Genomic DNA, 24,819 nt, shown 5'->3' on the forward strand with positions numbered 1-24,819 from the left:
AATAATAATTCATTCCATTTTCAACAAACCTTCATTGTGTGTCACCTCTGTGCTCAGTGTTGCTGATCCAAGATGGGGCAAAACAACCTTTGACTTTAGGAACTCATTCCAGTTTTGAACACCCTATGTAAAAAAAGGAGCTCTGGTAGCATAGTGCCTAAGGCACTTGACTGCTAACCAGAAGGCTGGCGGTTCAAACCCACCAGCCACTCCTCAGAAGGAAGGTTGGGCAATCTACTTCCATAGTGATACTGCCTCGGCAACCCAAGGAGGGGTCGCTATGAGTCGGGTCCAACTCAACGGCACATAACAACATAACAACAACATGTACACTCCGGTGATCAGAGAATAGCATATACATAATTAAATGCTCATCAGGGAAACCAGAAACTTAAACCCAAGAGTCTATTCCAACTCATAGTGACCCAATAGGACAAGTATAAATAGTTCTTCACCTTCCAGGTAAACCTGGCTCAGGCTGACATAGACGGGGGAGGGGCACTGTCCCCAGGACTCCCTGGCCATGTGTGGGCCAGGGAAGGGACTGCATGCACGTGCATGTTTCTCTTCATCCTAGTTGTTGAGATCTCCCTGGGCAACATGTGCAAAATGTTCCATGTGTCCCGAGTACATGCCAGGACAGTTAGTCAGCAATTCTGCTTCAAGAACCAGCCTGTATTCTATTACACCAGTGTTTGCCTGCTCACCACATTTTCAAAAGGCAAGGAAATGAAGAGATCATTCCATGGACAAGCATTTGCTGTGTGGTGGAGGGAGACTTCCAGGGGGAGGTAGAGCTGGGACTAGGATCCAAGACTCCTTACGACCAGTTTGGTGTGGATGCTTGGATGCTTGAGTGTTAGGGCACCAAGGGGTGGTCATTAATCTTGTATGACTTTTTACTTCGTGCTGATTACATTGCTTGGATGGTGGTGGGCAACAGAGATTTGAAGGCTGGCAAGTCAGTAGCTGCACTTAATAAACACTAGTCAGTGGCAAGATGGATGGATAAATTGACAACTTTTTACAACTTGAAAAGGGCCAGTTGCTCAGGGAACTCTGGGGGAGGCACCAAGCCAAGGGCTGGTGGGAGGTAGGGAGGGCTTCCCAGCACAGGGAGTGAGTGCTCATTTGAAGAAACAATTTACATGCAGTTTGTTTTCTAGAGTTAGGACCTGGAAAAGAGACCACTGGGCTTCCTTGTTTGGGGTGAGAGGTCAAACCAGGAGTATTGCATTTCTGGAGATCTGGCTGTGATCCAATCTATTTCATCTAATTCAACGAGATATACAGTTAAATATATCTGGGAAAGCCCAAACCTGTGTAAGGTGGAAACCTGTCAGAGAAGGCGAACTCAAATATTTTCCAGTAAAGTGAATGATGGAAAAGTGGTAAGTCTACACCTTCTCAAGGGCAGAAAATGGGAGACTGGGAAAAACCAGGCAGCCTGCTGAGTTCTGAGTGGCACAGGTTTCACTGGAATCAACGTCAACATTTTAAGTTAAGACTCAAACAAACAAACAAACAAACCCACTGCCATGGACTTGATTCCGACTCATAGTGACCTCCTTTGGGTTTACAAGGCGGTAAATCTTTATAGAAGTAGATTGCCCAGTATTCCTTCTGTGGAGTGGCTGGTGGGTTTAAACCACAAATCTTCTGGTTAGTAGTCAGATCCCTTAGGCACTACACCACCAGAGCTCAGTTAGGACTAGTTGCTCTTTTTTTGTAGTAACAACAACGAAAACTTCACTGCCCTTGAGTGGGATCCGACTCACAGCGACCTCTCCTTGGGTTTCTGAGGCAGTATCACTATGAAAGTAGATTGCCCTCATCTTCCTTCCCAGGAGTGTATGATGGGTTTGAACTTCCAGCCTGCTGGTTAGCAGTCAAATGCCTTTGGCACTATGCTACTAGCTCTTCCATGGTAGTAACAGTAGTAGTAAAATGAGACACATGGGCTATTATTGCCATCATGGGGCCAAGTTGTTTGACTTTAGATAAATTCTTTTCTCGAAGACTCAATTCCTCAACCTGTTCAGAGGCGTGGCTCACTCTGGACGTAAACTTTAAACCCAACCTATTGCGGTAGAGTTGCTTTTGACTCACAGTGACCCTATAGTATAGAGTAGAACCGCCATATAGGATTTCCAAGGTTGTAAATCTTTCTCCCGTGGAGCGGCTGATGGGTTCTAACCGACCAAACCGCCCACCTTTCGGTTAGCTGCTGGAGCTTAACCACTGCGCTACCATGGCTCGGGACCTAGACTACTGCACTTAGATCCCCTTTTTGGCTTCAACTCTTCCCTGTTACTAATTTTGTTCTCTCCGATCCTCAATTTCCTCATCTATGAAGTGGGGATAATGTAACTGTTCAATTTATGTTGAAGCTGACATTAAGATATCCAGCTGCTGGTGCACAGTGCTTAAGTTAGGGTGGTCGCTCTCATTGACCAGCGCTGATTGGCTCTAGTCCGGAGGGCCGCCCGGCGAGGTTGGTTAGGGCGTGGCTCACAGCCCGAGCGGGGCGTGGTGCTGTGCGATTTACTAGGCCGGTATCTGGCTTGGGACCCTTAGTCCGTCCGGGACTGCACACGGGGAGGATCGACCCAGCCTAAGGCTTCGCGCACCAAGAACCAGAATCGGGTCTGCCCAGCGGCCACTAGCTGCAAGCCCGCGTTGCCCAACTGAGCCGCCTCCGGCTAGCGGCGCGCGTGCACGGGCGCCCCCGCGTCCTGGGGCGGGGCCTGCGGCCAGCCGGCCCCCGCGCCCCCAGTCCCCCGGCCGAGCCCCGGAAGGGGTCAGTCGCGCTTCCGTCTCCGCCTGGGATGCACGGAGGGCGGAGCCGAGGCCCGAGGACGCAACGCGAGCCCAGTTCCGGCGAGGAGGCCGCGCCAGTGACAGCGATGGCGGCGGAGTCGGCGCTCCAAGTTGTGGAGAAGCTGCAGGCGCGCCTGGCCGCGAACCCAGACCCCAAGAAGGTGAGCTGGTGGGCTGCGCGGAGCGGGGCGGGCGTTGGCTGGCGCGGGCCATGTAACGGTCGCGGGCCCAGCTGGGGTCTCCGGGGGTCGGTGCAGCCGGGGCCGGGGGACTCGGACCCTGGGCCAGGCCTGCGGGGCTCGCGGACTCAGGTCGGGAAGTTGGCGGCCGATTGGGCGCTTCCTACGTGGGGGACCCCGCGGTGTCAGGCTCCCCGCTCGGCGGCTGCAGGCCCCTCTCCCTCCTCCGGGTGTCCGGGACCGGGCGCCCGCGGCTCCCGACGGCGAGGGGCGCGCTCGGCAGGCACCGCGTGCCCGGGCTGCCTCCCGCCGGGCCGGCGGGCTCCGGGAGCCGCTCCCCTCGGCGCCCCGAGCCAGCTGTTTCCTGTTGGGATGGCTCGCCGAGGGCCGGGAAGGACGATCGCCTCGGAATTCACTGCTGCCAGGTCCCAGTTCTGCGCTGCGTGCTTAGCGCCATTCCTCTCGCCGCGCAATGTCCCTGTATTCTTAGTGTCTTTAGGTGCTTGTCCGGAGAGGATGGCACAGCCTGTACACAATAGAGTCTACGCTTGGAGTGTGAGTGGTTCTGCGTCTCTAAGAAGCGTTTCAGTTGCTCTCCAGCTTGATAGTACAGTACTGACCTTTCCGTTTTCTCAGTGAACCCTTCAAAACAAAATACTCAGTTTGCTCATAGAAACTTAGATTGAAATTGGGAAGAAGAAGAAAAAATAAAGATTAGGAATTGCCCCCAAGATTTCCATCTGGCCATGACAAAAAGGCCAGAGTGATGGGCAAACATTTTTATTGGTATCCAGCTGGGAGCATTCCTTTCTCTCTCTGTTACCCAGCTTTTTGGTTGTCTCTGGGATAGTGTCTGGTGGATGTTAGCATTTTTCCCTTGAGGTATTTGTAAGCATTCTAGTTAGGGTGTACCGGTACCCGAGAGTTGAATCTCTGAGCCCCGGAGCCCCGTTCAAAGAGGAAGTAATGGAGTGAGGCAGTTGAGATAAAGTGGAGGAGAGGTTTGGGTTCTAATCCGTTTACCAGCAATAGCTGTTGGGGGAAGTTCTCTTTACTGAGCCCTTTTCATCACCTGCTTGGATGCTTTCTAGGACCAAACTAAAAGCTGTACAGAGCCAGGCTCAGAGGAAGTGCTCAGTGGCTATTAATCGCTACTCTTGAAAGAGTCCCTTTCTCTTCACCTTGTTCCTAGCCCCTCATCTCTCTGTCGTCAAGTTGATTCTGACTCAGAGGGACCCCCATTGGCTTTCCTAGGCTGTAGATCTTTATGGACGCAGACTACCTCATCTTTCTTCTGTGGAGTGGCTGGTGGGTTTGGACTATACCGGCTTTTTTTGGTTAGCAGCCAGATTGCCTTAACTACCATACAACCAGAGCACCTTCCTAGCCTCTCAGAGGAGAGGTTTTCTCCATTTCCAAAGGCAGTCAACAGCTTCTTATCATCAGGCCACTTTTTAACTCTTTCCACTTCTTCAGAAAGCCATTTTAGTTTTAAATCTGCGAAAATTGAAATGCTTTCAATTGTGTTGAGCTCTGTTTTCTATGGCAGCTTTAGTACCTGGTAGCCAGGCATATTTACAAGTTTTCTTTTACAGTTATCTTTTGTGGATATGCTAGTAAATGCTCTTTATTTCTGAGTACTAGTTTGTTTTCTTAAACACTGTAAAATTTATGACTGATTTTTAAAACCACAAAGCAATATATGTAACCACCCCCCATTTGGTCTTTATTTCATCAGTCATGTTTCCATTAGTATTTACATTTTGAAGCTCCTCTAGTAGTTGGTGTTTATGAAATACCAAATAAGCAAAATGTTTGTTTGGTTTCCCACCCTACTAGAACTATTAGTGATTTTGTGAGCATTTGGACTTTCTCTTCCTAGGTAGAAAAAGCACCCTGAACTTCTGGCTTTGCATTGTGAAGTGAGCATTATGAAGATGACAAAATGTGGGGAGATCATTTTTACAGAGGACATAGTAGTTGGCATTCAGAAATGCGCTAACTGCAGAGGGAAAATTGCAAGCTAGCACACTGGCTGCCTTCTCAACCTTGCGTTAATGCAACAAGCTCCCACAGGTTGTTCCTGAAATCGTAAGATGATTATATAGCAAGCAGTATTGAATTTGGAACACGATTTCGATTTCAGCCCATTTTTAGCCAAAGGGTTGATTCTATGCTGAAGTTGATGGATTTTTCTGGTCTTAAACACTGGTGTTTTAATTGTAACTCAGTTTTCACTTTAAGTCTGTCTTAGCTTTCTGGAAGGTGCTCCGGTGGTGCAGTGGTTAAGGCATTTGGCAGCTAACTAGAAAGGTCGGCAGTTCAGACCCACCAGCTGCTCTGGGGAGAAAGATGAGGCAGTCTGCTTCTGTAAAGATTTACAGCCTTGGAAACGCTATGGGGCACTTTCATTCTGTCCTGTAGGGTTGCTAGGAGTCGGTATCAGCTTGATGGCAGTGGGTTTGGTTTTGGTTTGGGTAGTTCTCTAGTGCTGCTGTAACACAGATACCACACGTGGATGGCTTTAACAAACAAATTTATTCTCTCATAGTTTAGAAGGCTAGAAGTCCAAATAGGGGAAGCCTTGGGGGAAGGTCCTAATTTCCTTTTCAACATATGTGGGCCTGATATTCCTTGGAGATCTCCATGTGTCTTGGCATTAATCTTCCTCTGGGTCTAGGAGCTCTGGTGGTATAGTGCTAAGGCACTTGACTGCTAACCAGAAGGCTGGTGGTTCAAACTCACCAGCCACTCCTTGGAAGGAAGATTGGGCAATCTACTTCAGTAGTGATAATGCCTCTGAAACCCGAGGAGGGGTCACTGTGAGTCAGAGTTGACTCCACGGCAGTGAGTTTGGTTTTTTTGTTTTTTTGGGGGGTTTAGGAGGTTCTCAAAGCAGGGACCCCGGGTCCAAAGCATGTGCTCTGCTCCAGGCTCTTCTTTCTTGGTGGTAGTCAGGGCCCTCTGATCTCTGCTTGCTTGTTTAATCTCTTTTATATCTCAAAAGAGATATAAAAAAAAAAAAAAAAAATCAAAAGAGACCAAAAGGGGAGCATTTGCCAGAAAACAAAGCTCAGAAGGCAGGAAGGGGCAGAGATAATTTTATCAGATCTTAAAATGGAGCATAATTATACTGAGACTTGTGGCCTAGTCAAGTGACACATAATTTAGGGGGACAAAATTCAATCCATAGCAAAGTCCATCTGTGATCTAGGATTACCTGGGGAGAAGGTTTTAGGTTGACTAAGGCCACTTGGGTTCTGTTCCTACTATTTAATTGGAGACCATTTTCATAAGTTGGGTCTGACTCCATGGCAGTGTGTTTTTTTTTTTTCCCTTCTTCTTTTTGGGTATAGTAAGGAATCAGTACATTTAAAGTGTGATACATTTTGAATACTAACAAGACAACACAATTTGGTAGCAGGTAGAGAGCTGGTTGTCAACATTATGAAGGGCTCTTGCTGTAGGTTGAAGTTGTGTGCAAGGAACAGCTGAGATTCTGAGCTTGGACTGTGCCATGTTTGACATTTCTCATCTGTCTGTTATCAGTTCTTGAAAGCTCTTGTAGTTGGGCATTTGGTTTGTTAACAGCAAGTTTACCTAGAGAGGCTCAAAGTACTTTCACCTTGTTACTGCGCTTTCTTTCTTGGAATTCATGGAAAGGGAGTCTTTTTGCTCTTGCATTTGGCCAAATGAGCTTGAAAATCTTGAGAGTTTTAGTTTTGTGTGTTTTTAAATCACCCCTCCTAACCCAAAGTGAAACAGAAAGGCAACATTCAATTCTGCAATCAGTGCTAGGCTTCAAGATAAACACCGGCAGTGACTTCTGGCCTCGTCCTGTATTTTGGCTTGGTCGGTCCTGGGACTCTTCGTTCCCATGGTGAACTCTTTTACTATGTGGCCTCCAACCTGTGTGACAGTGTGATACTGAGGAAGAGCTGTTTCACTTAGTTCTGAGTGTGTTAAGACTCAGGAGCTACCGCTCCCCTTTCTTTTCCCCATTTCCTAAGGCTAGTGCTGTTACGTTGGATGCGCCTCCTGGCTTTGTAGGTCATGCCATGGATAGACACACTTTGCTTACTCACTTAGGCCATATTGCCTAACCCACTGGCCTCAGTTTCTGTATCTGTAAAATGAGAAGAATAATACCTACTTCATAGGGCTGTAATAAGGATGAAACAAGGTAGCACACATAAGCACTTATCGTGGTAGGTGACACACAGTAGATGGATAGAAATGTTCCCAGCCTTCCCCTTCCCGAGAATGGCATTTGGGAAAAACAACCTGTTTGGAGTCTTTTCAGTGATTCTAAATATTCCTTTAAGAAAAGGAAATGGCATTAATGTTTGTACCCATAGCTTGGGTGACATGAAATAATATACCTAAAACTTGTCCTGATTTACATGATGGTAGTGGTCAAGTTTAAAGTGGAAGATAATTTTTTATCTTGCTTGTTCTGAAACAAGATTCTCATTTGTCATCTTACCGTTCTGCCCAGCAACCATATTAAGTAATTATTTGAGTAGAATGGCCAGAAAAACATACTCCACCTAATAGCAGCAGTATGGCTTACTAATTATAGTCTGCATGGCAGAAGAATAGATCTTATTATCTAATATTTAAATGTAAAGGTAGTCACAGTTATCCATTTTGATCTAACTAACAGTACTTTGCAGCAGTCTTCTAGGTATACATAAACATTCCCTAGAGAAAGGCAAAGCCAATCATGATTTCTGGTAGAAATAGATTAAGTGGAATTGGCTAAGGGATATTCATTTGAAGATCCAGGGTAGAATATTTAAAGAGCTATCAGCTGATGAATGAAATGATTAACAATAAGCATGTATTGAGCATTTAAATGCATTCCAGACACTGGGGCTCAGGACATTGTCTCAGTGAATCCTCACAGCTAGTGAAATCGAGACAGGACCCAGTCCCTGTTTGCAGGGCAGCTAACTGAGGCTTGGAGAGGTTACTGAGTTACACAAGATCACCCAGCAAAGAAGTGATGGAGCTGAACTGAGGCCCACCTCTGTCTCTGGAATGCCATCTTAACAGCTCTTCTTTACCAATTATGACCTAGTTTTAGGGACTAGAGGAAGGAAATGTGGCCAAACTCAGATCACTTTTCTAATTTACCCGAACATTTTATGTTTAATCATTTAACAACAAAACTCTGATTCTGGCAACTTGAAATGCTCCTGGCTTCCTATTTGTATGGAGAAGCAGTTCTCCTTAGCACTGTGAGTCTTTCTGGATCCAAACATGATATCCTTTTCCTGTGGAGACTTCTCCCCTTATTACTTCTTTCTGTACCAGACCCGTGAGTAATTTTTGTAAAATTAGTACCTTTCTCATAAATTCAGTGACAAAACTGGGGCAAACAACTGTTGATGACTTTTATTACAGTTGGTGGGTTTTGATTCTCTTCTAAGACTTACTTCCTCTTGATGTAGCATAGTGGTGGAATGCACAGGATCTAAAGAGTGAAACAGTAACACGCGTAAGCACTTATCCTGACTCCTGCCCCACTTGCAGTTTGGGGCAAGTGACTGAACTTTTTTGAGCTGTTTTCTCATTTGTAAAATAAGGACAGTAACAGTGCTTAAGCCCGACTAAGCACTCAACTGTAAAATACTACTGTGCTTCAATGAATGTGATTATACTTTTATAGAAAATTAATGTTTGATGTTTTATTCTCTCTGCAGCTCTTGAAATATTTGAAGAAACTCTCCACTTTGCCTATTACAGTAGACATTCTTGCGGTAAGAGTTATATAACTTTTAATGTTATACTATTTCCTATCCCCATCCCATGGGGAGAGATGTAGGGTAAAGATTAAGAGCATAGTCTTTGGAAGTGAGAGAAGCCAGACACAAAAGGCTACATGTTGCATGATTCCAGTTTTATGAAATGGCTCAGAACAGGCAACTCCATAGGCAGAAAGTAGATTAGTGGATGCAGGGGATGGAAGGAAATGGGAGGAAGAGAGTTTCTTTTTGAGGTGTTAGAAGTGCTCTAGAATTAGACAGCAGTGAAAATTACACAATATTGTGAGTGTTCTGGAAATCACTAAATGGTACACTTTGAGATAGTTAAAATGGTGAATTTGTGTTATATGAATCTTATCTCAGTTGTATAAATAAAAAGAGCATGAGCTTTGGCACCAACCAGTTCTGGGTTCAGATCTAAGCTCTGTGGCTTTGTTCTCCTTTGTTAAATAGGGCTGACTCTTGCCTCACAGAGTTATTGTAAAGACTGATTCAGATACTGTATGCAAAGCTCTCATTAGCTCAGTGCCTGCCTGGCAGGTGCCACTCACTCTCTCTTGTTATTACCTTTTAATGAAATGTGTTTCTTCCTTTAAATGTTGTACACTTTGCTACTGTGTCATTGGAGATTTGAGGCAGAGTTACAAAGTATTTTGTACTGAGACTTGTAGAGTATGTTTTACCAGGATGTATTGTTTGTTAAAGGAGCCCTCGGTGGGTGCAGTGGTTAAGTGCTGGGCTGCTAACCAAAAGGTCACTGGTTCAAAACCACCAGCCACTCTGAGAAAGATGTGGCTGTCTGCTTCTGTAAAGATTTACAGCCTTGGAAATCCTATGTGGCTGTTCTATTCTGTCCTTATAGGGTCACTATGAGTCAGAATTGACTCAGCATCACAGAACAACATTGTTTGTTCAGCAATTTGTCAAAGCAGGTAGCTTTATTTCTAAAGAAAACTGTGAGCCTAGTTCTACGAGCCTAATGATTCCTTTGTCAAATTTGTAGGAGACTGGGGTCGGGAAAACAGTCAATAGCTTGCGAAAACATGAGCATGTGGGAAGCTTTGCCCGGGATTTAGTGGCCCAGTGGAAGAAGTTGGTTCCTGTTGAACGGTAAGAGCATTTCTCTGTTTGCTCAACTGTAGGCTTAAATCTGGTGTCTGGCAGTGTTTACATGGAGAGAAGCTTCTCTTTATTATTTCTTTTCTGCCTTCTTATTTAATATACCTATTTTGTCTCAGTTATAAAAATAATTCATGGTATTGTATACTATTAGAAAAAGAATAAGAATGAAAACTTACAATTCTACCATTCAAAGATAAGCATTATAAACATTTTGGTATGTTTATTTCTAACTGCTTTTTAAAAGGCTTTTTTTAAAAAAAAAAAAAACTTTTTATATTGGTTTGGGTAAAAGGTTACAGAGCAAATTAGTTTTCATTCAGCAATGTATTGTTTCATGACATTGGTTGCAATCCCCACAATGTCACAGCACTTTTCCCACTTCCTCCCTGGGTGCCCCCTTTCCATTCCTCCTCCTCTCATGCCCCTTCCTGCCTTCTGAGCTGTGTTTTTGGGTAAATGCTGCCTGTTTGCTCTCCTGTGGTTGGTTGTTCCAAGGAGCACAATCCTCCCTGGGGTTATTGTTCAAACAACTGTTGTTTGGCTGATAGTTGATCTTTGGGGAGTGGGTTCAGTTCCAGGCCTAAAAGGTGTCTAAGGGCCACAGTCTTGGAAGGTCTACCAGTCTCTAACAGACCAGTAAATCTGATCTTTTTTAGGATTTTGGGTTTTGTTCTACATGTTTATTTACTCTCACTTTGTCTAGGACTTTGTATTGCCATCCCAGTCAGAGTGGCCAGTAGTGGTGGCTGGGCACTATCTAGTTCTTCTGTCTCAGGGTCATGAAAGCTGTGCTTTATATGGTCCATTAGGCCTTTGGACCACTTGTTTCCTTGAGTCTTTGATTTTCTTCACTCATTAAAAGTTGTTGACAAACTATGTAAATTTGATACCTCCCTTTTTATGAAATAACCTTAACATGTCCCCATGTTTAAAAAAAAAAAAAAAAAATTCTTTAAGCATTTTTATGTTTACAAGGTAATTGGTCTTTTTTTGTATCCTGTAGTTAAACTAGTCATTTTCCATTATTGAATATTTGAATTTCACAATTTTGAAATCTACTTGGGTATTTATTGTTGAAAATGTATTCAGCAAAACATACGAATTCAGCAGTTTCTACATGTACAATTCAATGACTTCGATTATATTCTTCAAGTTGTGCAAGCATTTTTAAATTGTTCCTCCCCTGTTAAGATAAACTCACTGCCTCCCAAACTTCTATCTGACTTTCTGACTTGCTGTTGTCAGTTTGATCCCATACGGATAGTTCTTTAAATGAGCATAATGCTCGAGGCAGCCAGCCTTTCCTGGTTACTACTTGAGTCTGTCTGAGCATAACCATTTACTTCTTTCCTGAGATACTGTTTCTAACTGTGAGTTCTCGTCATCTCTTTCATGAGCTTAAGATCTATGATCTTGTCCTCTGAACAAGGATTCCACTGAGGTTCATACTTTGTCTATTTTCTCCTCGATTTTTAGGAGCACTGAGCCTGAAGAACAGGACTTTGAGAAGAGTACTTCCCGAAAGCGCCCCAGGGATGTCCTTCAGAAGGAGGAGGGGATGGACGTAGACTACCAAGAAAACTGGAAAGCCTCTGGCAGCCGGTCCTACAGCCCTGACCACAGACAGAAAAAACACAGAAAACTCTTAGAACTTGAGAGACCTCACAAAGTCTCTCACAGTCACGAAAGGCAAGACGAGAGAAAGAGGGGCCACAGAATCTCACCAGCGTATTCTTCAGACCCCGAATCTTCCGATTATGGTCATGTTCAGTCCCCTCCATCTTCTGCCAGTCCTCATCAGGTGTGTGTGGACCACTGCAGATCCCCGGAGGAGGACCACGAGCCCGTTGTTCTACATCAGAAGCCTGGGAAAGGCCACAGTAATGCCTTTCAGGACAGACTGGTGGTCAGTCAAGAACAACACCTGGGTGAACTGCAGAGTAAAGGGGTAGTGAGTCAAAGCAAGGAGCACAAATCTTCTCACAAAGAAAAACGCCTGGCGGATGCCAAGGGAGATGAGAAGTCCTCTGCTCTGAGCAGAGAGAAATCACACAAAGCCATTTCCAGAGAGGAAAACCGAAGGCCACACTCTGGCGACAGCACAAAAGAGAAACCACCCTCTAGTGGTGCCAAGAAAGAGAAGGAGAGAGAGGGCAGCAGCATCAAGAAGAAGTTTTTACCCCCTTTGGAGGTTGCTTCAGACAACCACCTTAAGAAGCCAAAGCACAAGGACTCCGAGAAAACCAAGTCTGACAAAAATAAGCCAAGCTTAGACAGCTTAGACATAGGCAAGGGGGCAGGAGATCTGTTGCCCAAGGTGAAAGAGAAGGTTTCCAACAACGTCAAGACTCAAGAAGGGAAACTAAAAACTTCCCATCTGGACAGAAAGTCAGTGAGCTCCCTCCCTAAAGTGGAGGAGGCCGATGTGGATGATGAATTCGAGCAGCCCACCATGTCTTTTGAGTCATACCTCAGCTATGACCAGCCCCGGAAGAAAAAGAAAAAGACTGTGAAAACTTCAGCCACTGCACTTGGAGAAAAAGGACTTAAAAAAAGTGATTCTAAAAGCGCTAGTAAAAACTTGGACTCAGTTCAGAAATTACCTAAGGTGAACGAAAACAAATCAGAGAAGTTGCAGCCATCTGGAGCTGACTCAGCCAAGCTGAAAAAGGTAACCTCTTGAGCCCCTTGGTGGCCTGGCATCCAGAGCGTCTGGTGCCGCAGCTCACAGGATTCACTTGCCAGTGTTTTGTTGGCTTAGCTTTACGTGTCCTGTTGAATATGGGTTTGCAGTAATTTTTTCTGGGTCTTATTAGCTGCCAGGACAGGTTACCCTCAAGTTACATATTTTCTGAGATGTCCCGTTGTGATGGGCCCACCTGACTTAGGTGTTGTCAGACGTCGCTCCTCCCCTCCTTCAGTCTGGATTGGACTGCAGCTCAGTAAATCCTGTCAGGAACTGGCTGTAGGGAAGCACTGTTCTCCCAGAAGGGGGCGTCTCCATTCACTTCCTGTCTTCTCTGCAGGTCCCCACCGATGCAGTGCCAGTGTTGCCAGACCTCCCATTACCCATGATACAGGCCAATTACCGTCCACTTCCTTCCCTTGAATTTATGTCTACCTTGCAACCAAAGCGAAAAGGTAACTTTTGGTGTCTTTTCTTTTTAAATAGGAAAAAGATTTTAAAAATTCATTCACTGTCACCAAAACAGTCACGTAACATCAGATTTTGGTGCATTTCCTAAGCGCACAGCCTCTGGGTTTTATGGCTTGGGTGTGATGTCCAGCTAATGCTTCTGTAAGTTTGTGAGCATGGGTAATTTTGTAATTTATTTGGCCCTTGGTTTCATAGTCTGTAAAATGGGAGTAATAATGATTTCTGCCTTATAGGAATTATGAAGTGGATTAAAAGTGATGATACCAGTAAAGCTCTCAGCTCTGGGTTTTTCACATATCACAGAATTAAAAAAAAAAAAAAACAACTCACTGCCGTGGAGTTGGATCCAACTCATAGTGACCCCTCCTTGCGACCCCTCCCTGTATTTCCAAGGCAGTATCACTATGGAAATAGATTGCCCCACCTTCCTTCCAAGGAGCAGCTGGTGGGTTTGAACCACCAGCCTTCTGGTTAGCAGTCAAATGCTTTAGGCACTAGCCATGTACAGAATAAGTGCTCGTTAAATTGTAACTGCTGCTGCTGTTGTTACTAGCCCTGTATTCTATACGCAGTACTTATGTGTTTAATCTTTTTTCAATTGTGGTTTGGGTGAAGGTTTACAGAGCAAATTAGTTTGGCATTCAACAATTTATACCAGTTTTGTTTTGTAACATTAGTTGCAGTTCCTTCAGTGTAACAGCACTCTTCTTGCTTCTTCTCTAGGTTCCCCTTTTCCATTCATCCTTCTTTTCTGCCCCTTCTGAGCGTTTTTTGGAGGGGCAAATGATGCCCTTTTGGTCTCATGTGGTTCATTATTCGGAGGAGTGCACTCCTCTTAAGTGTTACTGTTCACTTTATAGGCCTGCCTACCTGTTGTTTGGCTGGAAGATCTCTGGGAGTGGGTTCAGTTCCAGGTTTGAAGGGTGTCTACCAATTAAGAAAGGAAAAAACTCACTGCTCTCAAGTCAGTTTTGACTCAGAGTGACCCCTCCTTGGGTTTCCGAGGTGGTATCACTACAGAAGTAGATTGCCCAACCTTCTGAGGAGTGGCTGGTGGGTTTGAAGCGCCAGCCTTCTGGTTAGCACTCAAATGCCTCAGGCACTGTACTACCAGAGCTCTCAAAGTGTGTCTAAGGATGTGCTTTTTATCTTAAAAAAATAATAATAATCTTTTTTTCATGGACAAGCATATAAGGTGAACATTTACATCAGGTAGATATGTTCCTTAGAATGATCAGTCATAGAACAGAAGGGCAGTATTTGCCCAGGGAGATAGCTTGGGGCAGGAGTGCATAGGAAAGGACACCGGGAAGAGGTAACCATAGGAGGAAGTGGGAAGAGTGCTGTTACATTGTGAGGAATTGCAGTTCATGTCATGAAATAAAATGTGTATGAACTGCTGTATGGAAAATTAATTTGCTCTGTAAACCTTCAGCCAAATCACAATAAATTTTTTTTTTTTTTTACAAAAGTAAAAATAGTCTAGTTTTAATAGCAAAAGAATAGAAGCCACCTATCTATCAGCCAGACTAGCAGTTAGATAAATGATGGTACGTCCATACAGTGGTGTCCTATGCAGCTGTGAAAAATTTGGAAGGTCTTCATATATTGATAGGGAATGATCTCTGAAATAATGTAGGTAAAGAAAGCAGTGTGTATAGTGAGTATACTATTTGGGCAAAAAAAGAAATAAAATACTTATTTCTGCATGGACTCTGGAAGGATACACAAGACACTGGCAGCATTGATTGCCTTTGAGAAAGGGAGCTGGGAGGCTGCAAGTGAGGTGGGAAGGAGAGTTCACTGTGAAGCTTTGTTACCTTGGTGATTGACTTGTCTGTTTCCCTGGCTCTGCAGCACTCTCCTCACCCCAGGAAGAGGAAGAAGCTGGATTTACTGGACGCAGAATGAATTCTAAGATGCAGGTGTATTCTGGTTCCAAGTGTGCCTATCTCCCTAAAATGATGACCTTGCACCAGCAGTGCATTCGAGTACTGAAAAACAACATCGATTGTAAGTCACACACTTCCCTCTTGCTCTCAAGTGCACTGTAGCACGGACAGTGCTGTCACCCTGCGGCTTGGCCACTATTCAACATTTTCACCTTCAATTCTCTGCAGCAATCTTCGAAGTGGGAGGAGTCCCGTATTCTGTACTTGAACCTGTTTTAGAGAGGTGTACGCCTGAGCAGCTCTATCGCATTGAGGAATACAATCACGTGAGTATCCTGTTTGAGTGAGAAGAGGACAGGTTTCTGGCTTGTATCTCTAGAAATAGCCTTGTTTCTGTATATGAGCCACAGCTGAAGGGCAGGCCAGTGATGAGAGCATTTTTCTGAGCATTTTTGGTTTGCATCTGTGCCTTTAAACAAACACATTTTTAACCGCTGCTTCTGGCATCGTAAGTGGGCCTTTTGGGCTAGAATCAAGGTGAAATGCAAAAGGGGTATAAAACACTTGCAGCACTCCCCTGAGTTTGCCTAGTCACAGGGGTCAAAGGAGAATTGTGGCAGCAGAGCCATTGGGATCCAGGCAGGGACAGCACTTGGTATTGGCGCTCAAGTGTCTGGTTATTATATTAGAGCACAGATTGGCTGGGTGTCTCCTAGTGACATCTAGATCGATCCCAAACACCTTATAATAATAGCTGTTTCTTGGTCACAGCCAGCTACCCAGAGGGACCAGGTAGTTGAACCTGTGGGCTCAGGACAATAGTCACAGGGGACATCAAGCTCAATTGGCATAATATGCTACACAAAACATTGTTCCACCTCCTACTTGGGTGAGTAGCAACTGGGATCTTAAAAGCTTGCAAGCAGCCATCTAGATTCAGTGATGGGTCTCTCCTCATCCAGAGCTAAGAAGACTAAAGAAAACCAAAGATTCATGGAAACAATTAGTCCTAGTGACTGGTATACCATGCGATCCTCAGCCTATATGACTATGAGACCAGAAGAACTAGATGGTGCCTGGCTACCACTGTCAATGACTTGGAGGAGGATCTATGTAGGAGATCCTAAATAGAGAGGGAGAACAATGTGGAACAAAACTCAAAATCATTTGGGAAAAAGGGCGGGGGGCAGGTTGCTGGTCTGATAGAGCCTGGTGGAACCCCTGAGACTATGGGCCCTAGCTGCCCTTCATGTGGAATTGAACCCACACCTGTGGCTTCTAGCCAAACAAAAGACAGGCGTGTGAGTTGAACATTTACCTGTGGTAGATACACTCCTAGAGAGAACAAATATGGGAGAAAGAAGGGCTGTGTATGCACAGGGAGACAGCTCGGGGCAGGAGTGCATGAAGGGATGGACAAGGGAGAGGTAACTATGGGGAGGAAGTGGGAAGGGAGCTGTTGCATTGTGGTGAATTGTAGTCAGTGTCGTGAGGTAAATCATATGTGAACTGTATGGAAAGTGAATTTGCTCTGTACATTTTCACCCAAATTACAAATAAATAAATAATAACTGCCTCTAATTCAGAGAGACCGCTCCTTCTCACATGTCCCCCTGCCCATTACTGTTTAGTGTATTGCTGGGGAAATAACTTGGATTTGATGTCATCCCATCTCTACTTTTAATGATTCCTGAAAGCAAAAAGACTGTCTTAAACCAGGTTTTGCACTGTCTCTTCTGCCAGCCCCACGGCCCTCAACAGCAACTAGTATAGTGCCTTACACATCACATTTCTTTTACTATAGTGATTTTTTTTGTTGTTGTTCCCTTAGAACTGTGGTGGTTAAATATTGTACTATAAGGAGCAAAAATTTATTTGAAAACTTGTCACTCCTAGGTGATTAAAGATTGGAAAAGAGATACATAAGAAAGTTTGTATGTAAATGTCTATAAACGATGTCCTGTTCTGGTTCCAGGTATTAATTGAAGAAACAGATCAATTATGGAAAATTCATTGTCATCGAGACTTTAAGGAAGAAAGGCCAGAAGAGTATGAGTCATGGCGGGAGATGTACCTGAGGCTTCAGGATGCCCGAGAGCAGCGGTTAAGATTACTGACAAAGAACATCCGGTCTGCACATGCCAATAAACCCAAAGGTATAGAGAAGGGATATGGTGGGAATAAGGCAAGGACAGCAGGCTGGGGCCTGGCAAAACTGTGCCTGTGCTTTGGTTGACAACAGGATCTTAGTGGGCCCAGCTGATACAGAACTTTTGGTGCCTAAATTTCTCTTGCGTTTGCATAAGTGGGTGTGTTTCTTCTGCCCTTGCTGCTCTGCAGTGGGGTTTTCAAGCCTGACACTCCCTTAGCTTTTGAAGCACTGTCCTTCTTAATAGTGTAGGTTATTTAAATAACAATAGCATCTCTAGTCAGAAAGGCAGGTGATAATCTCTGTATTTCTCCACAGGCCGGCAAGCAAAGATGGCCTTTGTCAACTCTGTGGCCAAGCCACCTCGTGATGTCCGAAGGAGGCAGGAGAAGTTTGGAACTGGAGGACCAGCTGTCATTGACAGAGTCAAGTGAGATTTCTGCCCCTGTGTAGTTTCTGCATGGTCAGGGAGGAGGGCCCCAGAGCTTGTCACCAGCCCTAAAAGGCTAGACTCTTTGGATGTGAAATCACAGCAGTAAAGAGCGTGGCCTCTGGAGACAGGCCCACTCAGCACCTTCCCTCCCTGAGCCTCAGCACCCCTGACTGCAGCGGGGGGTGGATAAGTATTCCTGTCCTCGGGGTGGTCAAGAGGGAACCGAGAACAGGGCCTGTCTTGTGGTAGGGGCTTGGGAAACATTTCTCTTACGCTTGCCCCTTTAAAGAAACAAACTAGCAAAAAATTCTGTGATGACTAAATTATTTAATCTAAGCCACAGCAGCATTTTCAAAATACAGATTTACACATAAACAGTGAAAGGTTAACTGAGATTGTCACTTATTCTGAAAGGCTGGTGCAGTCATCTCTGAGCCACCACCGGAATCGAGGGTCTGCTGGCCAGACAGTGGGCACAAAACAGTCCTCAAACAGGCCAGCTTGATGGCTGTTCTGCTGAGGCCACATTGACTTCACTCATCTCATGACTGACCTGTGTTCCAGGATCAAGCCAGCCCAGGACCTCACAGGAGGCAGCCACGCTTCCTTCAGTGGTGGCAGCAGCAACAGCTTCCACCCCTCCACTGAGGAACCGGCCTACGATGGCCCGAGCACCAGCAGTGCCCACCTGGCGCCAGTAGTCAGCAGTTCCGTTTCCTACGATCCTAGGAAACCAGCTGTGAAGAGTAAGTAACTCAGAGTTCCTGCCCAGATGCTTTAAGACAAGTGTTTGGTCCCCTTCAGTGTCATTGCCACTGTACCCCATGGGTTGTGTAGGATGTAGCAAATGGATAACGTCTTGTACACAGCAAGTCTAAATGTTAAATGTTAGTCCCTCCTTACCTGCGTCCCGGCCAGAGTCCACATGTGCCTTTGAAAGAGGGAACATTCATTCTGGCCCTCTGCTTCTCTCACCTAAACGAAACCTGTTTCTCCAAGCAATATAATTACTTTTAACAGCTAAATGATAGTCTATCTTATTGAGGTTTTATAACCTTACAGCCCTGGCTTCTAAGTCTTTATTTTTTATGTCTAATTGGATCTAGATTTTATTAATTTTATTACATAGACAATCCCCAGTATCTTAAGGGAATGTCTTAATTTAAGAATTAACCTATATTCACTTCAGGGGTCCGTGGGAGGTGGGGTTCCTGGCTTAACCTTTTGCTTTGCTCAGGTTAACCATCTGGGAGGGTAGGCTTCCCTCAACGGGATCTGCATTTAGCTCATTTTAGACTGGTTGCTGCTCTGGACAGGCAGGGCTATTGTTTACTGGTTTGGCTGTCTGTGAGGCCAGGTTAAATTATGGCTGAATATGGCCTTTAGAGTCTGGCAGGGACGGAATTTCCAGTTCTGCCACTTCCTGTATAACCGTGGGCAAACTCTCTGCACCTTGGTGCACTTGTTGGAACTGCTGGGTAGGTGCTCATTGTTAGCTGTGTGCCAATGTTTTTATTGTTGCCCTTTATGTATCCTTGTTGTTAGCAGAGAGTTATCAACTGGTATCCATTGGTCCAGTAATGCCAAGCCCAGAGCAGTAAGCCTCTTGTAAACCATGAACTGTCTGAGTTGTTGAGGATTAGAAACATCTGCCTCATTTTTCTTTTTCACAGAAATCGCCCCGATGATGGCCAAGACAATTAAAGCTTTCAAGAACCGGTTCTCCCGACGATGAACTGAAAAATTCCTGAGAGACGGAATTTGGGGGGTAGGAATACAAGGGCAGTAGGGGCTGGGGAGTGGAACTTCCCAAGGAGACCCGAATCTTTTGTTCTGTGGAACCCTTTGGTCTCAGATCCTGCAGTTTTCAGGTGTTGCACCTGTGAACCTGCATGCCACAGCCACTGCCTCCCTGCCTGGAGGACACTTCAGAATTCTGAAGAAGATGGGAAACCTCGCTCTCACTGAGGATTTTAAGGTCAATTATACTTTTGTTGTTAACTAGCCTCTTTGTAAAGAATAAGACATAGTTTTAATTAATAAATATGGTTCCCCAGATTGTATTTATATTACCCCAGTTTTTTTTTTTTTTTTCCCCCTGAGGGGGGTTCCTCTACCACACACTTAGCCATTTACTTACAGTCCTTTATTAAATTTAGGACAAAAGCCTGGTGAAAGCCATTCCCCGTCTCAGTTCAGCTCTCCCAAGTGGACTCTGGTCCAGAGGGGGAGCTGGGCACCCTGAGCCTGCATGCTCACACCTGCTGCAGTGTGCAGAGGACCGAGGCCAGCACTGCCCTGGAGGGGAGCAGGGTGTGGTGTGCTGGACTCCTAGCCTCAGAGGCCCTTCTCAGTGTTGCTTTGAGTTCCTGTGCAGGTGCATCTCTTTCTTACTCATCAACTAGTATTTATTAAGAGAGGTTATTTGTAATGATCAAGAGTCTTTGCACCTTCCTCTTTGCCAGGTACCAATTTTTTTTGTTTGTTTGTTTTTGTTTTTGGAGGCTGACGGGAGGACACAGAACCTATGGGAGACTGATTTGCACAGAACACCAGAATTTTTACAATTTCCAGTTTTGGCCTCAAAATTTTAGTTTTTTTTTCCCCCCTTCCCTGGTCGTCTTTCTCCCCATTAGCATGGGGAAAAAAAACAGACACATGGCAGGGCTTCTTCTGGCCCCAAATAAGACTTTAGAGTTTTAAAAGCCAATACTTTCATTTCTTATTCCACATGAATTAATTGCTACCAGAAGTGAATGGTTTTAAAAATTCTAACGTTCTGTTGGAAATTAGTTTTGCTTTTGCCTTATTTTAAAAAGATCATGTGATTTGAAGAGCACAACAGTTTGCTGTTTATCAGACAGCTGAAGTACTCTCTACCCTTTGAGCACTGAAGCCCAGTTTAGAAGGAAGGGCCAACATGGGGAAAGTGTTGGAGTTACAGCGTCCATCTTGGGTGGAAACCACAAGGCCATCATGTTTGTGAGGGGAGACTCTCACTCCCACTTGCCACAGGAGTGAGCTCAGGATAAGGAGGGCAGTGCCAGTGCCTGCCTTGAATGTTGAAGAACTTGGGTCCAGTGGGAATCCACACAGTTGTGACCCAGGTTGGAGTAAGTGCTATTAATTTGAGAGTCCTACCCTTAGAAATGAGAGAGGCCGACTGAGGCATGATTAGCATGACAGTCTGAGAAGCTTTGCAGTCAGTCCTTCAAACTAGCTTTCTTAAAGCTTAGAGTATGGCCCCCCCATTTTTAAACATCGTGCAGGCCCCAGATAGGTTGACCTTGAAGATTCTAGAGCAGTGCAGTAAGTTTCTGAAGGCGCCAGAGCTCCACACTGTTCCATGGGTGTCGCTGTGCAGAGTGCCTGCTGCAGCAGGACACAGATTGCCTGTTTCAATTTGCTGGGTGTTTTTTTTTTTTTTTTTTTTTCCAATTGGGTAAAGCATCATTTCTCTTGATCCCTTATATTACCATTCCACCCTTGTCCCATAGCTCCAAATCTGCTGTTAGGAAGCTTCTTACCTGAAACCAGATGAAAATCTGGGTCTGGTACAGACATTGTTGCCTAGAATAGCTTCCTCTGTGGTTGCTCCTCCCCCCCTCATTGAATCTGTCTTTTAGCTGTGTGTTCAAATCTTTGTCATTGAAATCAGCTCCCCATATTTCAGATTCAGTTGTGTATAATTTATTAGAAATCTTTAGGCAGGGAGGGAAGAAAGGACATGTATGTCATATGTGTTCACCCCAACATCTATATCTATTTTTGGCACATGGAGATTTTTGATCACCCCTGTTTGCATAGAGCCAGATCTTCTCTTGTCCAGCTTCCCGCCCCCTCCACGAGTGTCTGCATCAGGGACATGACTTGGTGAGAAGAGTAAGGAGGGAAGAGGAAACCCTAATGTCTACATGGCCTCCTCACCTGGGTTACTGAAATGGCTGCAGAGCAGACACAGGACGACGTTGAACTTTTGGTCTCATTTGTGACAACGTGTGCAATTTTTTTTCCCTGTGCTACACTACATCCAAATCACCAAATTACAAGTTAACCTTTTGTGATCCTTGGTGTAATGAACAGTTTCTTTGGGGCTTTTCCTTTCTGGGAAGCAGGGAAAGGAGTGAGGCCTCATCCTGTTCTTCATTTGTATTTTGGTCCCAAGATGTAAATACAATTTTCTATGTTACTTTTTTGTGGTAACTACCAAGATGAATATTTTAATTAGATAAGTTATATGAAAAGGAAGGAAAATTCCATGTCTAAATAAAAAAACAAACGAAAAGCCCCACGTGCTGTCATCTTCCTTCCTTCCTTCCCTCCCTCCTTCCCCCTTTATTGTATGACAGAATGGAAGCTGGTCACAGACTACTTCCTGGACTGTGAGGCAGAAACCTCAATCCATGGGTTAAGCTTTGAAGATGTTAGAATTCTGTCTGTGGCCCAGCAGGACCAGGAAGAGGGAATTCAGGGGGAAAGAACCCAGTGGCCAGGGAGGAAACTCACATGTAATGAGCACACACATACTGGGGACCAGACACTGTGTCTTGTTAAACACTCAGAGCCCTGCGACTGCTACCATTTTCTAACTACCTTATAGTTCAAAACTGAGGTTCAGAGGGTAATAACGTAGCCAAAGCCACATAGCTAGTAAGTGGCAAAAGAAAGGATTTGAAACCCAGATTGTGTGTGGCTGCACAGGTGTGTCACTCTACCTTTCAGTCTCCTGGGGGATGGGAAAGGCCCAGGCAAGTCTCTGTCTTGCAGTAGTGTCTTAACGAGGACATAAGGAACATTAATGGGAAGGTCAGGGCAGCAAGGACTTAAGCTAAGAATCTGCTGTGTTGGCCCTAGCTGAGCTGTGGGCCTTTCAGCATTTGCTAATGGAGTCAAAGGCTTGGCTTCAACCCCCACATAGAATAAACGCACTGGACACGAAGTCAAACCTATGACATCTAAAGGTGACGTGGTTTCATTAACCCCATTTCTTTCTTGTAATGGATTGAATTGTGTGTCCCAAAAATTTATGTTGAAGTCTTACCCCTGGTACCTGGAAACGTGACCTTGTTTGGAAATGGGTTCTTTAAAGATGTTAACAGGAGGTCGTGCTGGAGTAGGGTAGGTCCTAATCCAGTCTTAGTGCTGGCCTATAAAAGACACAGAGACAAGGAGCAAATGGCCATGTTAGGATGGAGCTGACATGGATGCAGCTGCAAGCCAGGGAAATGTCTAGTGCTGCCAGAAGCTGAAAAATTAGAAAGGATCTTCTCGTAGAGCCTTCAGAGAGAGCATAGCCCTGGTGATACCCTGAATTCAGACTTGTAGCCTCCAGAACTGTCAGATACAAATTTTCATTCCTATAAGCCATCCAGTTTGTGCCCTATCCATTCTGACTCTTAGCAACCCTACAGGACAGAGTAGAACTGCCCATAAGGTTTCCATGGTTGTAATCCTTATGGAGGCAGATTGCCACATACTTTGCCCGCACAGCAGCTAGTGGGTTCAAACTGCTTAGTTAGCAGATGAGTGCTTAACCACTGCACCACCAGGCTCCTTATGGCAGGCCTAGGAAACTAATACGTCCCACTTCCCTCCTAAAGAAGGCATGCTTACTTGAACTGGGCTTATTTTTATCAATTCTTTTCAGAATCTAATTCTCACTATTAGAAATTGATATGCATTGAAGGTAATTATGGAATGTGATACCAGGTAGATGATTTTACTCAGAGTTTGCAATTAGGCCTTTGTCCATTTTGCATTAATTCAACATTTGCCAAAATAGAATCTGTATTAGACCCTGGGATATAAAGCAATGTACAGTTAAATCTGGAGCTCACAGTCAGGAGTAACTGATAAGGGATTCAAAAGAATTATATTTAGGTACCTTCAATGGACTGAGGGGAGCTCTGGTGGCGCAGTGCCTAAGGCAAACGACTGCCAACCAGAGGGCTGCCAGTTCAAACCCACCAGCTACTCCTTGGAAGGAAGGTTGGGCAATCTACTTCTGTAGAGATATCACCTCAGAAACCTAAAGAGGGGTCCCTATAAGTCGGGGAAAACATTGACCAAATTAAGGAAAACACAAGACCCTAGAAGAATTTCACAAGACAATACAAGAACAAAATGACAAAATACATGAAAAATTTGAAATAATACAAAATCTACAGATAAAAATTCAGAAGATTAATACTAAAACTTAAGAAATAGATAAGACATTGAATGGTCAAAGGAGTAGAATCCAATCAATGGAAGACAGAATTAGATTGAACACAAATACCTTAATACTATTTTGGTAAGAGATCAGTCAGAAAAAAAGATCAAAACAAAATGAAGAAAGCCTAAGATTCATGTGGGATACCATCAAGAAGAATAACCTCCATGTAATTGGAATTCTGGAACGGGAAGAGACAAAGCCACAGAGAAAATTGTCGAAGATTTGTTGGAAGAGGATTCCCTGATATGAAAGATAAAAATATATCCATTCAAGAAGTCCAATGAACCCGACAGACCCCAAAAGAAAATCACTAAGACAAATCATCATCTAACTCACTAAAACCAAAGACACACAATCCTGAAAGCAGCACGGGAAAAATGAAAAGTTACCTACAAAGGGTAACCAATAAGACTAAGCTCTGATTTCTTGGCAGAAACCATGCAGATGAGAAGGCAATGGGATGGTGGTATATATAAAACTCTTAAAAAAAATTAGACTAAGAATTATACACCGGGCAAAACTGTCCCTCAAATACGATAGGAAATTAGGACATTTCCAGATAAGCAGAAATTAGAGAATTTGTTAAAACAAAACCAACCTTACAAGAGATGCTAAAGGGAGTTCTTTGGACAGAGAACCAATAATGGCAAATAACAACCAACAGTTAACACACATGATGACATAATCCCAGACACCAACCCAGTTATGGAAGTATCCAAAGTAAAATAAGCTTACAAGATTGTAAACAGGAAACCAGAGACAGCAAGCGGTAAATGGGAACAACTATAATCCAAAAAGAAAAAGAGTGTAGTTACAGAACTTCTAAATGGTGATGAAGTCAAGACAATTGCAAGATAGAATAGACTAAGACTATACTTTCAGGGATCATTTCTATAGTTCATTACTGGAGAAGATTCTCTGGTCGTGTAGAGCACTGAAAACCATGAGGAAGAGACGCAGTGTTCTCTCCTGAGCACGAAGCTGGCTCGCTTTGCTGCAACTGCCATCTGCCATTGATGATCGTTCTTCTCTTCTGTTTGGGAGAGTAAGAGGGAGGGAACACAGTCTGAGTGGCTTTCGTA

At 44.4% G+C, this 24,819-nt stretch overlaps 1 protein-coding gene and 1 non-coding gene across 2 annotated transcripts; both read left to right on the forward strand.

Annotated features, from left to right (window-relative positions):
• The first annotated feature begins 2,828 nt into the window (after positions 1 to 2,828).
• On the forward strand, positions 2,829 to 19,258 carry ELOA (elongin A). Its single transcript, XM_007935714.2, has 11 exons — positions 2,829 to 2,981; positions 8,708 to 8,764; positions 9,774 to 9,880; positions 11,369 to 12,563; positions 12,919 to 13,033; positions 14,907 to 15,062; positions 15,170 to 15,267; positions 16,917 to 17,097; positions 17,409 to 17,520; positions 18,088 to 18,269; positions 19,197 to 19,258. The coding sequence occupies exons 1-11, from the start codon at positions 2,829 to 2,831 to the stop codon at positions 19,256 to 19,258; spliced, it is 2,418 nt and encodes an 805-aa protein (XP_007933905.1).
• Positions 19,259 to 24,603: 5,345 nt separating this feature from the next.
• On the forward strand, positions 24,604 to 24,812 carry LOC122149554. The gene has a single exon (XR_006163200.1). It is a non-coding gene; the product is annotated as a small nucleolar RNA U3 (small nucleolar RNA).
• The last annotated feature ends 7 nt before the right edge of the window (positions 24,813 to 24,819 follow it).

This window comes from Orycteropus afer, unplaced genomic scaffold (genome assembly GCF_000298275.1).
Source record: "Orycteropus afer afer isolate SDZICR_OR568_19922 unplaced genomic scaffold, OryAfe1.0 scaffold00031, whole genome shotgun sequence".
In the NCBI taxonomy this organism is placed as follows: Eukaryota; Metazoa; Chordata; class Mammalia; order Tubulidentata; family Orycteropodidae; genus Orycteropus; species Orycteropus afer.

Excerpts from the sequence above, each read along its gene's own strand:
- ELOA (XM_007935714.2), top strand. The coding sequence starts at position 2,829 with ATGCACGGAGGGCGGAGCCGAGGCCCGAGGACGCAACGCGAGCCCAGT. Across the intron at positions 8,765-9,773 it reads TTACAGTAGACATTCTTGCG|GAGACTGGGGTCGGGAAAAC; the intron begins GTAAGAGTTATA and ends TCAAATTTGTAG. Across the intron at positions 17,521-18,087 it reads GCTGTCATTGACAGAGTCAA|GATCAAGCCAGCCCAGGACC; the intron begins GTGAGATTTCTG and ends CCTGTGTTCCAG.